Source organism: Salvelinus fontinalis, chromosome 13 (genome assembly GCF_029448725.1).
Source record: "Salvelinus fontinalis isolate EN_2023a chromosome 13, ASM2944872v1, whole genome shotgun sequence".
Lineage (NCBI taxonomy): Eukaryota > Metazoa > Chordata > Actinopteri > Salmoniformes > Salmonidae > Salvelinus > Salvelinus fontinalis.
Genome location: NC_074677.1, coordinates 17,589,083 through 17,607,009, shown reverse-complemented (window position 1 = coordinate 17,607,009; position 17,927 = coordinate 17,589,083). Strand labels below are relative to the sequence as shown.

The following is a 17,927-nucleotide window of genomic DNA, read 5'->3' as shown; positions in this document are numbered from 1 at the left end:
TGGAATATAATGTAGATGCCTTGGCCGATGTATAAACGATATATAGAACTGTAGAATTTAGAATGCAGGTATTCTAAATACGTGTCTGTGAAACGTCTTGCATCTCACACAATTTTTTTCTGTCACACACCCACACATGTACACAAACACACACATACACACACACAAATTTACTGAAAATGTCATAAGTTGTTCTCAAGGCATAAAATGCTGAATTTTGTTAGGAGTATAGTTCGATCTAAGAAAGGCTATTTCTAAGAATGTTTGCTAAATTGCTTAATTTCCTGTTACAAAAGGAATAAGCTACTAGCAAACGTTGGGACAACCAACCCTGTGATGGGGCTGGTTGTCACAAGTTGACAGAGTGTGTTTGATGGCTTATAACTCCATGTCGGAATAAGATATGATGATTAAAAAGGGTTCCTATTTCAACCCAATACCTTGGTCTTTCTATTAATGTTGAAAAGAGTCTTGTAAGATTTAAAAAATATTTATATATTTAACCTTTGTTTAACCAGGAAGGGCTCATTGAGATTTAAAATCTATTTTTCAAGAGCGTCCTGGCCAAGATAGGCAGCACCAAGTCATTACAAAAATTACAGACAGACAACATGGAAAACTACAAGTAATCTAGAAAAAAACATTGAATTCACAAGAGTATAACAAAATCAAAAACAGCAAATTAAAAACCTTGACAGGTCAGGGAATCAGCCTCAAAATCCTTCATCAGTGATTTAAAAACACCAATCGGGACAAGTTCTTCCAGTTTAAAAGTATTTTGTAAGGTGTTCCATGACGATGGCGCAGAGTACATAAAAGACATTTTACCAAATTCAGTTCGGACATTTGGAACAGTTAGCAGAATAAAGTCCAGCGAACGAAGAGAGTACCCACCACATTTCTGAACAATAAAAATGTACTGGTGCTGAGAAATACACATGGGTAAAAAGTGACAGGCAACCCCGGCCTCCCCTACTTGTTTGACAAGGCACCCAGACACCAAGTCTACATCTTTGAACTACATTCTATTTTCCCCTCTAAATCTGCTTTGCATCGATCAAATAGTTTCATTCCAGCAAGTTGCTGTTTTTTGAGATGACAACTGAATCCATGTGCTCTAGAGACTAGCTGCGACATTTCATGCCTCTTTTATTGATGAGCTTGACTCATTTTCTGATGGTTTACAGGGGATGCCCTACATGTCTCTGATGTTCTCACTATGTCAATACAAATCTCACATCAATATTTCTACAACTTCACAAATGTTGGGCGAACATGGTTTTATGGTTTTGTTTCTAAATATGTAGTGTATATGAAGGAACTATGTTTTACCCTCTGCATCCCTGATCTCTCTCTCTTTATAAGTCCTATGTATGTTATACACAACATGTACATCCAATGAAATGCTGACTTGCAGGTTCCTTCTCAACAATGCAACAACAATGAGAAATAATAAAATATAAGAATACGAACATAAAGAAAATAGCATAAGTACAACACAGAAAGGCACAATTTATAGTACAATATTTACACGTGTTTTGTGGAAGGGGGAATTGGAGGGCAAGTGTTTTAAATTGTGCAGTATTTAGCAATCATAATAAGAGACTGGTAGAAGTGTGTTCAACAATGTATATCTATATTTCTTTACCTTTATTTAACTAGGCAAGTCAGTTAAGAACAAATTATTATTTACAATGACGGCCTACACTGGCCAAACCCGGACGACGCTGGGCCAATTGTGCGCCGCCCTATGGGACTCCCAATCACGGCCAGTTGTGATTCAGCCTGGAATCGAACCAGGGTGTCTGTAGTGACGCCTCGAGCACTGTGAGTCCTTAGACCACTGCACCACTCAAATGTATAACAATGTTATAACAATGTTACATAACTAGACTGCGTTGAGGGAAATATCTATCAATGCGGAAGAATCTGAAAGACCGTTTGCTCACGTGTCTTTTATCCAGGACTTCGGTTCAGTCTTTGCAAAAACAAGCAACTTTATCTATGATGAAGTGTTAAAAGTCATGAATATGGCCAACAGGCTCTGATGTGATGTCTCTTTAAGCGCGGAACCCTCTGCTAAAACAACCCCCAACAAGTCATCGAATCTGTCAATCACTGGTCGGCGATCTTTGATGTTGGGAGTCCTCGCCTTGTTTCGAGCTCAAATGCACTATTTGTTGCTGCCGAGCAACATTACTTTCAACTTGCAGGGCCGCTCCACAGCAGAGCAACTTTTGTTTTGTTTTATACTTTGGCCGTATCTGAGCGCAACAATTTAGGGAGGTTTAGGTTAATAGGAAGTTTCATTTATTTTTTCAAAGGAGCACTCCGCTGATTAGGGTCATTTTCAAAGCAACATGCCTCAGCTCAGTAGTGGCGGAGGAGATGATCAAGGAGCAAACGATGAAATGATATCCTTCAAGGATGAAGGCGAACAAGATGAGAAAATTCAAGAAAACGCTTTCACAGAAAGGGACTTAGCTGACCTCAAGTCGTCTCTGGTGAATGAATCGGAGACAAATCAAAGTTCGAGCGCAGCGGTAGGTAGACTACAGAGGGAGAGTTCTTATGTTATGCGCTGTTGGTAAGGTTGAAAGGGGTCTTGGTATGAAACCTTTGGCTCTTGTTCAAAGTAATTATCAGGTTACTAATCTATGTTTAATGTTGCTTTGGACATTCAGGCGGTCAGACGAGGTCAGCAAAACGAACATAGAGGTTATCAAGAGAAACACCGGGAGCATCTCGACAGCGGTAAGAACTAAGAACTAGACAGTAGCTGAATTAGGCTAACTGTACCTCAGTAAAACAAGTTGTCTGTGATTTCTGACAATACTGTGCTGTTGCATCATAGACTGACTGTAAAAGGAAGGTGTTGCTTTCCCTGGGCTACATAGGTTATAATATGGTAATAAGGTTTCAAGTAGCTTCAGTTTGAAAGTCCTAAAGAAAATCTAAATTAAAGCATGCTTTAACTTAACATTAGGTTTTATATATTGTCCCAATGGGGCAAAATCGGCCAAAAACACAAATGTATGCTTGCTGTGCTGAACCTCAGGGCAGCTACAAGTTATTTAAAGTTAGAAATGCTCTCTAGTTCATGAACAATGTTTGAATATGTCAAGTAACTCACAAAACGTTGTCCACTTATGCATTCAGCTGTAAGGTTGAAAACAAGCCATGTGGATCAATGACCCTCTGTTTGGACAGTCTGTAAAGATGCATTGCACATTTTAAGTTACCATCAACACTCTAGACTGGAGAGATCAGTGGCTAGCCATTCTATTGGGTAACAAACAACAAAGGATTGGGATTTGGCTGTGTTTTTGTGATGCAAGATTACGGCTGTCACTTTGTCTCACAAATATGTTACAGTAGTAAAACAAGTCTGTAACATAAAATCTGTCGAAGAGCTCTATCATTATCTGTCGAAAATACTTTTTCCAATAGTAAAAAACTGCTAATTATAACCGTTTTAACTACAATAGTTAACCAAAAAGTGTTTCTTTGAAGTTAAATTAATATCAGAAAACATCTCATCTCACATCTTTGTCTTTCTCCACAGTGTCCAAACATCAAGATGGAGGAATGTATAAAACAGCGTATCCAGGGTACCCGTTTCTCATGCTGCCTGACCCATACATCCCCAACGGATCAGTGTCACCATCTGTAAGTCCACATCACTTTACCTTCTACATCACAATGTAGAGTTCTTCATTCTGTTGAATCATTATGGATCCTTATTCAAAGTCTCTGAATGAAACTATTTGTCTATTATACCAGAAGTATGCAAGGACAACAAACTAAGGAAATTAGAAAGTTTAAAAAAGACCATCTAAAGTTGTACGTGTACACCCATGTATCACTGTCTGATGTGAATTACATCCGCACCCTCATACAACCTTGAATATGGTCGGAACCAGTAGCACATCAAAAACGAAAAAACAAAACACATTTTAAGGCGTGACTAACTGACACTGAGAACGGTTACATGCACGCAATAATATGATTATTGTGGATAGTCAGATTACTATAATACCTCGATTAATACGTTTACATGCTTTGCAAGAACAATTTCCCTAATAATCCTGTTTACATGGACACATCTGAAATCAGGCTACCTGATGGGACTTTTAATAAATGCAGACAATTGCAAATCAAAATAAACCTTCTACCACAGTGACCATGTTATTCTGAGTTGGTATATACTGTATAATGTTTGTATTTGAAAAGTACTTTTAAGATGCATACTTCCGGTTGTTCCGAAATCAGAACTCACTTCACTAGGGCTAAAGAGAGAGGCTCGCTCGGGTGGTGCTATCACATGCGCAAATCAAATACACCACTGGAACTCTGATTAAGGTGTTTACATGTCCTAATAATATGACAGATTGCTCAGAAAACAAGGTGTTTTAATCTGCGTATGCTTATGAAATTATGACCGTACGCTGATTAAGATCGCAGAGTAATGTGTTTACATGACTAATGCCTTACTACTGCCATAATCAGTTAAATATCGAATTATAAATGAGCATGTAAACATACTCAATGTGTTGACTCCCTCATTTTGCTTACACTTTTGTATGTTGTCTGTGTATTGGTTGGTAGTTTAAAACGTATAACTTAAAGCTGCAATCAGCAGTTGAAACAATATAAAAGTGTATTCCCCACAACTGTTTAGATAAAAAGCAAGGGGGATAGGACTGGAGAAAAGTAACCACTCTCAGATTCAAAGACAGAGGTATCGATGCAAGGACAGACCATCCATGATCTCAAAATTATAGTTTTTACCATGGTTTTAGACTATACCGTGTTTGTTTACATTTACTTTGTTTACAAACATTGGAGTAAAACAAGCTTACATTTTGGGTTCTGATGGGGTACGACAGTTGAACTAAATTCATGAGGCATTTATAAATCAACTTAAGTTATAAATCAATGGGCACATATAAATTAATTATAAGTCCAAAAATGGATGTAGCAACTGCTGATTGCCCCTTTCAACAAGGAACTATGCATCTTTCATCAGGTGAAGCACATTCTTCGATGTTAAATCTGTAATAACAGTAAGCACTCTCATATTAAGCAAGGTGTTTTGAAAAAGCATACGTTTCTGTCATCATTCATTCTACTCCAGCAGTCTTTCTTTGATGTGTTCTGAAAGAAACGCACAATCAGAAGCTCTGTTTCAAATGGGGTCAGACATGAGACCTACTCATGTTGTCACTCAAATGACCTAAAAGTGTCAAGTTTGTGTGTGTGTGTGTGTGTGTGTGTGTGTGTGTGTGTGTGTGTGTGTGTGTGTGTGTGTGTGTGTGTGTGTGTGTGTGTGTGTGTGTGTGTGTGTGTGTGTGTGTGTGTGTGTGTGTGTGTGTGTGTGTGTGTGTGTGTGTGTGTACTTTTGTGAGACAAATCTTATATAGACCAAAAACAGTCTTCTTTTTGTATTATAAGTAATGGCGACGTTTGTCTCCAAATGCATCAGATAATTTATAAAAAACGGAACACATTTTATTGAGACGTTATTACATAGACATCAGTTATCATTACGTAGTAAACACACACTGTGAAAACTACTCTTAACTATTTCCATTTTTATGTCCAGAAATGAATGTGCTGCCACCTCTTTCTTCTCATGAATGCTTCCCCAACATTATCCTTAATTGCCTCAGTGCAAAGCACAGAGGTTCTCAAAGATTGTTTTGGGAATGAAGAGCACTTTCTTCTGTGTGTGAGTGTGTCTCCTCAGCTTCATACAATGCTCACTTGTTGCTTCCCTTGTAATTACCCTGCAGCAGCACTGTAGCTGCAGCTCTATCGACCTGCCACTTGAAAGGAAGGGAGGATGGTGTAGATGGTGATTATAGCTTGGGACATGGCAGTGGGGCGGGAGGGGAAACAGGGCTGTGGATCCCCTACTGTTTGGTTCTCCAGTTCTAATGTTTACATTGAACAAGGTGATGCCTGTATTCACTTCTCCCCACCCGCAGGCAGGCTCTCTGCTTCTATCTCAGCTCAGGTGGTCTATCATCTTTACAGGGGTTCATTTGTTGCTTTCATTTATCTTTGTTCTTTTTAATTGGCAGATTATGTGTATTATTTTTTTGTCTGTTGTTTAGGCATGCCAAATGTCCTAGTAAAAACAAGACTTTGTATACTATCCATACGACTAGTATTAGACGATTGAAAGGAGAATTCTAAAACAATTTTTTAATGAAAAGATGTACATTTCCTTCATGAGTTCAAAGGCCTCACTAAACAGATCATCTAATTAGCTAATTCTTCCCCCAGATATTTGAATAACAATCATTATTTCAGGATTAATGTTATTAAACTCTTCAAAAGAATTTCACAAACATCTCACATCTATTCTGTTCCCAGAAATCATTTTACAGTGTTTTAAAACAAAAGGCATGAGGCTGGAAAGCGTGTTCCTCCTAAGCCCAGTGCATCCTAATATCCTGGTTACAGCGTTGTTTCGTGGGACATGCCAGGGAATTATGTTCTGGATCCAACATTAATCTAGATATCAGTTGTCCTTCCAGAGACAGTGTCTAAAGAAAGCGATTTGAGACAATCCCAGATTCCGTACTAGATTTCCCTTAGCTTTTCTCTGAATCAAGCTTCCTCCTGAGTGTGTAGCTGTGAATCGAGTAGGGTTAGTAATGCTCTGGATTACCAGAAGACATTGTTTAATTTGAGGGGATCAGTAGAAGAGGTTTGCTTGGAAGAGTCAAACCCCTGTGGATGGAGGATTCTGAATGAGAGCTACCAGAATACACTCCTGATCTCTCCATGTCCTCTCTCTGCCTCCTCTCTAGCTCTATCCTCACCACAATACACTCATTCTCATCTCTCATCCCTACCTACCTCACCTACCCTTACATATCCCTACCTACCCCACCTACCCTTACCTACCCTTACCTACCCCTACCCATCCCTACCTACCCCTACCTACCCTTACCCATCCCTACCTGTTCTACCCATCCCTACCCATCCCTACCTATCCCTACCTGTTCTACCTGTTCTACCCATCCCTACCCACCCCTACCTGTTCTACCATCCCTACCCATCCCTACCTGTTCTACCATCCCTACCCATCCCTACCTGTTCTACCATCCCTACCTGTTCTACCATCCCTACCCACCCCTACCTGTTCTACCTATCCCTACCTGTTCTACCATCCCTACCCACCCCTACCTACCCCTACCTGTTCTACCTATCCCTACCTGTTCTACCCTTCCCTACCCATCCCTACCTGTTCTACCCATCCCTACCCATCCCTACCCATCCCTACCCACCCCTACCTACCCCTACCTGTTCTACCTATCCCTACCTGTTCTACCCTTCCCTACCCATCCCTACCTGTTCTACCAGCCCTACCCACCCCTACCTACCCCTACCTGTTCTACCTATCCCTACCTGTTCTACCCATCCCTACCCATCCCTACCCACCCCTACCTGTTCTACCTATCCCTACCTGTTCTACCCATCCCTACCCATCCCTACCCACCCCTACCTGTTCTACCTATCCCTACCTGTTCTACCATCCCTACCCATCCCTACCTATTCTACCCATCCCTACCCCTACCCCTACCCATCCCTACCTATTCTACCCATCCCTACCCCTACCCCTACCCATCCCTACCTGTTCTACCCATCCCTACCTGTTCTACCATCCCTACCTGTTCTACCATCCCTACCTGTTCTACCATCCCTACCTGTTCTACCATCCCTACCCATCCCTACCTGTTCTACCCATTCCTACCTGTTCTACCATCCCTACCCACCCCTACCTGTTCTACCATCCCTACCCATCCCTACCTGTTCTACCATCCCTACCTGTTCTACCATCCCTACCCACCCCTACCTGTTCTACCTATCCCTACCTGTTCTACCATCCTTACCCACCCCTACCTATCCCTACCTGTTCTACCATCCCTACCCACCCCTACCTGTTCTACCCATCCCTACCTGTTCTACCCATCCCTAACCATCCCTACCTATTCTACCCATCCCTACCCCTACCCATCCCTACCTATTCTACCCATCCCTACCCCTACCCCTACCCATCCCTACCTGTTCTACCCATCCCTACCCATCCCTACCCATCCCTACCTGTTCTACCCATCCCTACCTGTTCTACCCTTCCCTACCCATCCCTACCTGTTCTACCCATCCCTACCCATCCCTACCTGTTCTACCCTCCCTACCCATACCTACCTGTTCTACCCTTCCCTACCCATCCCTACCTGTTCTACCCTTCCCTACCTGTTCTACCCATCCCTACCTGTTCTACCCATCCCTACCCATCCCTACCCATCCCTACCCATCCCTACCCATCCCTACCCATCCCTACCCATCCCTACCTGTTCTACCCATCCCTACCTGTTCTACCCATCCCTACCTGTTCTACCCATCCCTACCCATCCCTACCTGTTCTACCCATCCCTACCCATCCCTACCTGTTCTACCCATCCCTACCTGTTCTACCCATCCCTACCTGTTCTACCCATCCCTACCTGTTCTACCTATCCCTACCCATCCCTACCTGTTCTACCCATCCCATCCCTACCCATCCCTACCCATCCCTACCTGTTCTACCCATCCCTACCTGTTCTACCCATCCCTACCCATCCCTACCCATCCCTACCTGTTCTACCCATCCCTACCTGTTCTACCCATCCCTACCTGTTCTACCCTTCCCTACCCATCCCTACCCATCCCTACCTGTTCTACCCATCCCTACCTGTTCTACCCATACATACCTGTTCTACCCACCCCTACCCATCCCTACCCAGCCCTACCCACCCCTACCTGTTCTACCCATCCCTACCTGTTCTACCCATCCCTACCCACCCCTACCCATCCCTACCTGTTCTACCCATCCCTACCTGTTCTACCCATCCCTACCCATCCCTACCCATCCCTACCTGTTCTACCCATCCCTACCTATTCTACCCATCCCTACCTGTTTTACCCATCCCTACCCATCCCTACCCATCCCTACCTGTTCTACCCATCCCTACCCATCCCTACCTGTTCTACCCATCCCTACCCATCCCTACCCATCCCTACCCATCCCTACCTGTTCTACCGATCCCTACCCACCCCTACCTGTTTTACCCATCCCTACCTGTTCTACCCATCCCTACCCATCCCTACCCACCCCTACCTGTTTTACCCATCCCTACCTGTTCTACCCATCCCTACCCATCCCTACCCATCCCTACCCATCCCTACCTGTTCTACCCATCCCTACCCACCCCTACCTGTTTTACCCATCCCTACCTGTTCTACCCAACCTACCCACCCCTACCTGTTTTACCCATCCCTACCTGTTCTACCCATCCCTACCCATCCCTACCCATCCCTACCTGTTTTACCCATCCCTACCTGTTCTACCCATACCTACTCATCCCTACCTGTTCTACCCATCCCTACCTGTTCTACCCATCCCTACCCATCCCTACCCATCCCTACCCATCCCTACCTGTTCTACCCATCCCTACCCATACCTACCCATCCCTACCTGTTTTACCCATCCCTACCTGTTCTACCCATCCCTACCCATCCCTACCCACCCCTACCTGTTTTACCCATCCCTACCTGTTCTACCCATCCCTACCCATACCTACCCATCCCTACCTGTTCTACCCATCCCTACCTGTTCTACCCATCCCTACCCATCCCTACCTGTTATACCCATCCCTACCCATCCCTACCTGTTCTACCCATTCCTACCCATCCCTACCTGTTCTACCCATCCCTACCCATCCCTACCTGTTTTACCCATCCCTACCTGTTCTACCCATCCCTACCCATCCATACCCACCCCTACCTGTTTTACCCATCCCTACCCATCCCTACCCATCCCTACATGTTCTACCCATCCCTACCTATCCCTACCCATCCCTACCTGTTCTACCCATCCCTACCTGTTCTACCCATCCCTACCCATCCCTACCTGTTCTACCCATCCCTACCTGTTCTACCCATCCCTACCCATCCCTACCTGTTCTACCCATCCCTACCCATCCCTACCTATTCTACCCATCCCTACCCCTACCCCTACCCATCCCTACCTATTCTACCCACCCCTACCCATCCCTACCTGTTCTACCCATCCCTACCCATCCCTACCTGTTCTACCCATCCCTACCCATCCCTACCTATTCTACCCACCCCTACCCATCCATACCTGTTCTACCCATCCCTACCCATCCCTACCTGTTCTACCCATCCCTACCTGTTCTACCCATCCCTACCCATCCCTACCCATCCCTACCTGTTCTACCCATCCCTACCTGTTCTACCCGCCCTACCCATCCCTACCTGTTCTACCCATCCCTACCTGTTCTACCCATCCCTACCTGTTCTACCCATCCCTACCCATCCCTACCTGTTCTACCCATCCCTACCCATCCCTACCTGTTCTACCCTTCCCTACCCACCCCTACCTGTTTTACCCATCCCTACCCATTCCTACCCATACCTACCTGTTCTACCCTTCCATACCCATCCCTACCCATCCCTACCCGTTCTACCCATCCCTACCCATCCCTACCCATCCCTACCCATCCCTACCCATCCCTACCTGTTCTACCCATCCCTACCCATCCCTACCTGTTCTACCCATCCCTACCTGTTCTACTCATCCCTACCTGTTCTACCCATCCCTACCCATCCCTACCTGTTCTACCCATCCCTACCCATCCCTACCTGTTCTACCCATCCCTACCTGTTCTACCCATCCCTACCCATCCCTACCTGTTCTACCCATCCCTACCCATCCCTACCTGTTCTCCCCACCCTACCCATCCCTACCTGTTCTACCCATCCCTACCCATCCCTACCTGTTCTACCCATCCCTACCCATCCCTACCTGTTCTACCATCCCTACCCATCCCTACCTATCCCTACCTGTTCTACCCATCCCTACCCATCCCTACCTGTTCTACCCATCCCTACCCATCCCTACCTGTTCTACCCATCCCTACCTGTTCTACCCATCCCTACCTGTTCTACCCATCCCTACCCATCCCTACCTGTTTTACCTACCCATCCCTACCTGTTCTACCCATCCCTACCCATCCCTACCCATCCCTACCTGTTCTACCCATCCCTACCTGTTCTACCCATCCCTACCTGTTCTACCCATCCCTACCCATCCCTACCCATCCCTACCTGTTCTACCCATCCCTACCCATCCCTACCCATCCCTACCTGTTCTACCCATCCCTACCTGTTTTACCCATCCCTACCAGTTCTACCCATCCCTACCCATCCCTACCTGTTCTACCGATCCCTACCCATCCCTACCCATCCCTACCTGTTCTACCCATCCCTACCTGTTCTACCCATCCCTACCCATCCCTACCTGTTCTACCCATCCCTACCCATCCCTACCCACCCCTACCTGTTTTACCCATCCCTACCCATCCCTACATGTTCTACCCATCCCTACCTATCCCTACCCATCCCTACCTGTTCTACCCATCCCTACCCATCCCTACCTGTTCTACCCATCCCTACCTGTTCTACCCATCCCTACCTGTTCTACCCATCCCTACCTGTTCTACCCATCCCTACCTGTTCTACCTATCCCTACCCACCCCTACCTGTTCTACCTATCCCTACCTGTTCTACCCATCCCTACCCACCCCTACCTATCCCTACCTGTTCTACCTATCCCTACCCATCCCTACCTGTTCTACCCATCCCTACCCACCCCTACCTATCCCTACCTATCCTGTGTCACTGCTATCTGATGGCCTTAAGTCCCAGGGGGGTGAGGAGGATTTTTTGCAGTGGGCTGTGCTCATGGAGAGCTAGACAGTCAGGACAATCATCAGAGCCAAGAGAGCCTGTGATGTGGAAGATGTGGTTCACTTTGTGGATCACAGGCGCTAACTTGTCTAGTGGACAGACTGGCAGGTTTAAATCATATCCCACTTACCCTGTTCAATTAGAATGTAAAGAACAGTTCATCAAGGATGTGTTCACATTGTTTCTTTGTTGTTTTGAAACTTGAGGACTTGCATAGAGCTAACCATTGAACACATTTAAAAGGCCAATTATTTGTTTCAAATATATCGGAGTATGTTTTCATGAGCGGATTAATGCTGTTAACTGAGCTTTTCGGTGCTCCTCTTAAATTCTGTCAGTGAACTTTTTGAGTATCCTCATGCAGCCCTCTCTCTCCCTCTCGCTCTTTCTCTCTCTCTCACTCTCGCTCTTTCTCTCTCCCTCTCGCTCGCTCTCCCTCTCTCTCTGTGTGTGTTTGTGTGTGTGCCTCGGCAGTGCTTCTGTCCCGAGCTATCTTTGCCTTAAGTGTTTGTCCTTCCCCAGATAAACGGATTAATTACAAGCAAAGCCCATGATCGCAAACTCCCCAGATTACACACCCTTGTCTGGCATTGTGAAGTGCTTTTGACACTGGCTTGTTCATCCAGCCCCTAGTCCCTGGGTAAACACTAGAGCTCCTAGTCCCTGGGTAAACACTAGAGCTCCTAGTCCCTTGGTAAACACTAGAGCCCCTAGTCCCTGGGTAAACACTAGAGCCCTTAGTCCCTGGGTAAACACTAGAGCTCCTAGTCCCTGGGTAAACACTAGAGTTCCTAGTCCCTGGGTAAACACTAGAGCTCCTAGTCCCTGGGTAAACACTAGAGCTCCTAGTCCCTGGGTAAACACTAGAGCTCCTAGTCCCTGGGTAAACACTAGAGCTCCTAGTCTCTGGGTAAAAACTAGAGCCCTTAGTCCCTGGGTAAACACTAGACCCCCTAGTCCCTGGGTAAACACTAGAGCTGCTAGTCCCTGGGTAAACACTAGAGCTGCTAGTCCCTGGGTAAACACTAGAGCTCCTAGTCCCTGGGTAAACACTAGAGCCCCTAATCCCTGGGTAAACACTAGACCCCTAGTCCCTGGGTAAACACTAGCAGGGACACTGGCTTGTTTAACCAAGCCCTAGTCCCTGGGTAGGCCCTGTAAACCCTGCATACAAGCCCAGAGGCTGGGGCTCTGTGCCTCTGACTGACAACGATAAGAAACAGTGGTGCTGGATTATGCTACGCTAAAGAAAAGCAGCTTTGCGCCCGCTTGTGTGTGTGAACAAGCTACTTGGAAACTTGTGACGGCCCCAAAACTGCTCCTTGTTATCATTTAACATGTAAGCAGGAGATTATTGAAATTATCAAGGATGATGGCTGGCGGTGGCGGAGGAGCCTGATAGATGTGTTGACCGTAGCAGAACACTCCGAGAAAGCCGTGTCAGTCAGAGAATGTACGTACTGTACATTATGTACTGAACTTTGACTTTGAGACCAACTAAAGCATGCTGGTACACATCGTGTGGTGATGTTGACAATACATTGCAGTCCTGTACAGGGACAGGGCAGGCTAACAGTGAGGGTGTGACTGTGTCCCAAATGGCAACCGTTTCCCTATATAGTGCACTACTTTTGACCAAGCCTATATAGGGAATAGGGTGCCATTTTGGAAGAAGAGGGTGAGACCACACTCTCTCTTTCTCTCTGAGCCTCAGGTAAGTTAGCAAACGCTTTAAAAAGGAACAGCAGGAAATGACAGAGAGACTGCAGATTTTAATACAAACGATGATAAGGGGCCTTCATCCTCAGAACTTTGAAGTAGATGGCTGTAAATAAGCCTCAAGTGAAAATGTGTAGGAGCCTATTTTAAGAGGCGGAAACATTTAGAAAATATCAAAAACCTGTTGAATCCCTCGAGGTGTTTATAGCTGTAATTATTCATGCACTTATTTATTTTCTGGTGGGCGAAGAAGAAGAAGGAGAAGCAGAGTAAAAGACAGGTGTTGTAGAGGAAGTGTGTGTTTTTCGGATTGATATTTTGCCTATCACACACGCCACTTATAAGTCACACTCCTTGTTTTCCCCCCAATTTTGAGTCCATTAAAGAGCTCTGCTGAAAGGGGGATGTTCCAGCGTCTGCTCCTGAGGTTTCTCTTTTACAGTCATCGACTCAAAATCTCAGTTTCAATGGCAGGATTTATAACGTTTTTTACAAGAGTGCCACACACCGAGGAGAGAGGCTCAGCAGTGAGCAGAGCACGTCTGCAATAAACACTGTTCAGTCTTCTAAATCTTCCACCAGGAGCCGCTCAGCGCTGCTTGTGTCTTCCTTGGGCCCCTGTTTGTGTTTGTCTGCAAGGACTTTACAGGTGGGCAGGGGGGTAAGGAGATGGGGGGGGGTTGCACCCAGGTGAATCATTGGCTGACGGGAGCAAACCAAACGGCGGCTCCATTGGTGTTGTTTGCAGAGCCGGGCTGAATGAAGCAGGTGGGAGAGCAGCATCGTCCCCTATCAAGCCCAGATGCTCAGCTTCTCAGACTGCAGTGAATAAACTACAGGAACATGTTGATCACTCAAGCATGCACAGCACAGCACAGGGTTTAAATAGAACACCTTCCTTTTGAGTCTCCACTATGCAAATAGGTGTAAATATAGTCCTGTTTGGGGTTACCAAAGCATAACAAAGTACAGAAACACGAGGTATCCTGCTTTTTACCCATTTGATGTGTAATTATCAAAACATTGAGTTCTCCAAATTCCAATCTGGGGCTGAGGTACCTGTGTTACTAGGACACTGTAGTTTTACACATGTTGGTATTGTTTCCTGTTTACCTAATTTAAATGAAGGGTGACTAGGGTGACCATGTGACATATGGGAAGCAGATTTTGTTTCATTTCTTGTTACTGTATTTCACAGTGCTGTCACATGCGGTCTTCATAAAGCATCACCTACTCAGATGAATCCTATTTTACAGGATATACATATACAGCCACTAGTTGTTTAGAAAAGGGAGAGAAAAAGTGTTATATAACCGTGACTTTAGATTATTGTTGTCAGAGGGTGGTATCGCTTTGATGTTTTAGGATGATGTTTATGAAAAAACGTGATTGTTGTGTAGGAAACGCAAGAGGAAAGAGAGCTTGAAGATGGCTGAACAAAACATGTGGGCACCTTTGAGTACGCCGAGCCTCTGCTCTATAGGGGACTATAGATAGCTAGATAGATGGGTGGGTGGGGAGGGAGGGAGGAGGCAGTGTATGTCTGGGATGGGTCTCTCTGGAGCTGGGGTGTCCAGGCTGGGGACACTGTATCCTGGGTAGAGTGAGTGACAGTCTCCTGTGCCACTGGGCTGATGGATGCAGCTTTAATGGCCTGCCTGGGCCACAGATGTCTCATTCTCACCCTGTTGTGTCTGACTCCCTGGCCATTTGGTATGTGTCAGGTTGGGGTGGGAAATCAGCAGCGTGACCCACCACTGGAAGAGGGCCAGGCGGAGATGGAGGGGTGATGTTGGAAAGCTGTGCTCTGGAGAGACAAGTGCAGGAGATCACCCCTTAGAGGTGTGACGTTCAGGCAGGTTACCGTTGTTTTCCTGGGTGCTAGCTAGCAGGACAGGAGTGAGTGAGTGGAGGTCTCCGTTGTGAATTAAGCCTCTGTTCTCAGCCCGTCCATTGTGATGTCATCTCATCTATAGCATCTGGGCCAGGAAATCAGTCATCGGTTTTTCCACTTTGAAATAGATGTGTGTTGGATGATGGGGTGTGACCATTCACAAACCTGTCTGAGGGTTTGTTGTCCACTCTCTTGTTGACAGGATGACTGACTGGTCATGAGGATTTGCAATGTGCTCTCTCTCATCTGGCTCTGTAAGAAACTTTACTACCTATTTTCGCTGTGTCTTCTGTCTTACCCGGCTACAACAGGTCGTACCATGTGTGTCTTCTGTCGACAGGCTGTACCATGTGTGCTTAGAGCAGGGTGGAAATTTCAGCTTACTTTCTTTGCACAGGCCTGCTGGGGTGGAATGTTTCACCACAACATGAAATTGTGTCCCTTATTACTGCTGCCTTAATCACTGTCATTTCAGAGTTAGCCGTAGCATCACAGAGTGACACACATTACTTTTTATTTGTTTACCTTTATTTAACTAGGCAAGTCAGTTAAGAACAAATTCTTATTTTCAATGACAGCCTAGGAGCAGTGGATTAACTGCCTTGGTCATGGGGCAGAATGACAGATTTTTACCTTGTCAGCTTGGGGATTCGATCTTGCAACCCTAGTTCAACGCTCTAACCACTAGGCTACCTGCCGCCCACTGTTGCTCCGGTTTCCCTTTGAATAGGTCAGGATTAACAGTCCTATGCCTTGTAACAGTGAGGAAAGTGGTACTGTGTTGGGCTGTGTTGGCCACGCATGTACACTGTGTTCCTGCTACCTATCCAATGTGGATTAGGCATGTTATAAAGGTATGTGTCATGTACGTCACAATGTCAGATTAGGACTATTATGTGTTTGGGGTCTGTGTGTATTCTAATTAAGCAATAATGCCCGAGGAGTGCCTGAAAACAGCCCTTAGCCATGGTATATTGGCCGTTTATCACAAACCCCTGAGGAGCCTTATTGCTGTTATAAACTGGTTACCAACGTAACTGGATCAGTAAAACTAAGTGTTTTGTCGTACCCGTGGTATACGGTCTGATATACCACGGCTGTCAGACAATTAGCATTCGGGGCTCGAACCACCCAGTTTATAAATTGTTATAATTAGACCGAAGGGGTAGGGGACAGGAAATGCATAGATTACATAAACAAATTCTGTAACATGATTACAAGCTTTGTAGGTGCCTTTCAAGAGGCCACACAGGAACACATCCTTCAGTCACAGGTTGTGCTGCCCACTTCAGCTATGGTCATGTGACGTTTGTCCCCTGCTGTGAGGGATAGGCCCAGTCGTGGCAAAGCGGAGCAGCAGAGCCACACAGCAGCAGGAGTAAACCAGAGCTGAGCGGTAGTGGTGGGTGGGTGAAGGCTGCTGGTAGATGGGTATCAGATGGGGCAGGATTAAGCCGCTGTGATCACGCCCATGTGTGCCTTGCCCATGCGGCTGGGGTGGCTCCACTGGGTCTGGGGCTGGGCACTCGCTCATTCAGGGGCTGGGTGGATGGGTGGGTGGGGGTTAGAGGGTGGGCTGGGCAGCCATGTTGGTGGTGTTGATGGTGGTGATGAGCCGTGGCTTGACCCCAGCAAAGGGAAGGTTAAGCCCAAGGCCTTGTGCGACCACTCCTTGGTTGCGTCCCAAATGACACCCTATTCCTTATACCAGGGGTGTCAAAGTCAAATGGACGGAGGGCCAAATAAAAAATTTAGCTACAAGCCGAGGGCCGGACTGTTCGAATGTTCATTGAAAAAATTTTAAATGACGCATATAGTCTAGTGAACCTAATTGAACCTACTGAAAACCTAACAAATATATTCCAATATGATCAGATAAATAAAGCAATATTTTCTTATGGCTCTGTCAGTAATCTTTAATTTTCAACAGACACAAAAGACAAATTTCCTTTATATAAAAATCCCCATAACATGAACATTAAATGAAAGAAACCGGTATTCAAGGCACCATCAGTAGCCTATATTTTCTATTTTAGCAAAAGTGGGCTAAATTTACTTCAAAGAAAAAAACAATAATAGCAATTTTCTATCATCCACTCAACTGAAATATTTTTAAAATATAATTGGATTGAAATACAATAAAATAAAGTGCAAAAATCTATTAATCAAAAACAACACTTTGTTTAAGGAGAAGTAACATGCAGTGAAAACAAATATTAAACTTTAACTTTTAAACTTGAACTGAGTAAAAACTCTAAATATGTGATTGCACAGTAATGTTCACTTGTTTGAGGTTGAGGGTGATACTTGGTGGTGTCCCATCTTTTCCACAAGTTCATCAATGTTCGGGGTAAGGCTCTGAGCTGAGGAAATCCTCCGAATTGAGTGGAGGTGTTCAGCAGTAAGTCGACTTCTGTGTGATGTTTTGTTCAGGTTCATCAAAGAAAACAGTTGTTCACACAGGTATGTGCTGCCAAACATAGAC

General features: G+C 45.4%; 1 protein-coding gene across 1 annotated transcript in view; it reads left to right on the top strand.

Annotated features, from left to right (window-relative positions):
- Positions 1-2,129: 2,129 nt before the first annotated feature.
- LOC129868188 (transcription factor 7-like 2) overlaps positions 2,130-17,927 on the top strand; it is a gene marked incomplete in the record, with an annotated part of 78,460 nt that continues 62,662 nt past the window's right edge. Inside the window, 3 exon segments of the mRNA XM_055941933.1 lie at positions 2,130-2,543; positions 2,685-2,754; positions 3,566-3,669. Of these exon segments, the coding sequence (XP_055797908.1) occupies positions 2,361-2,543; positions 2,685-2,754; positions 3,566-3,669 (357 nt within the window).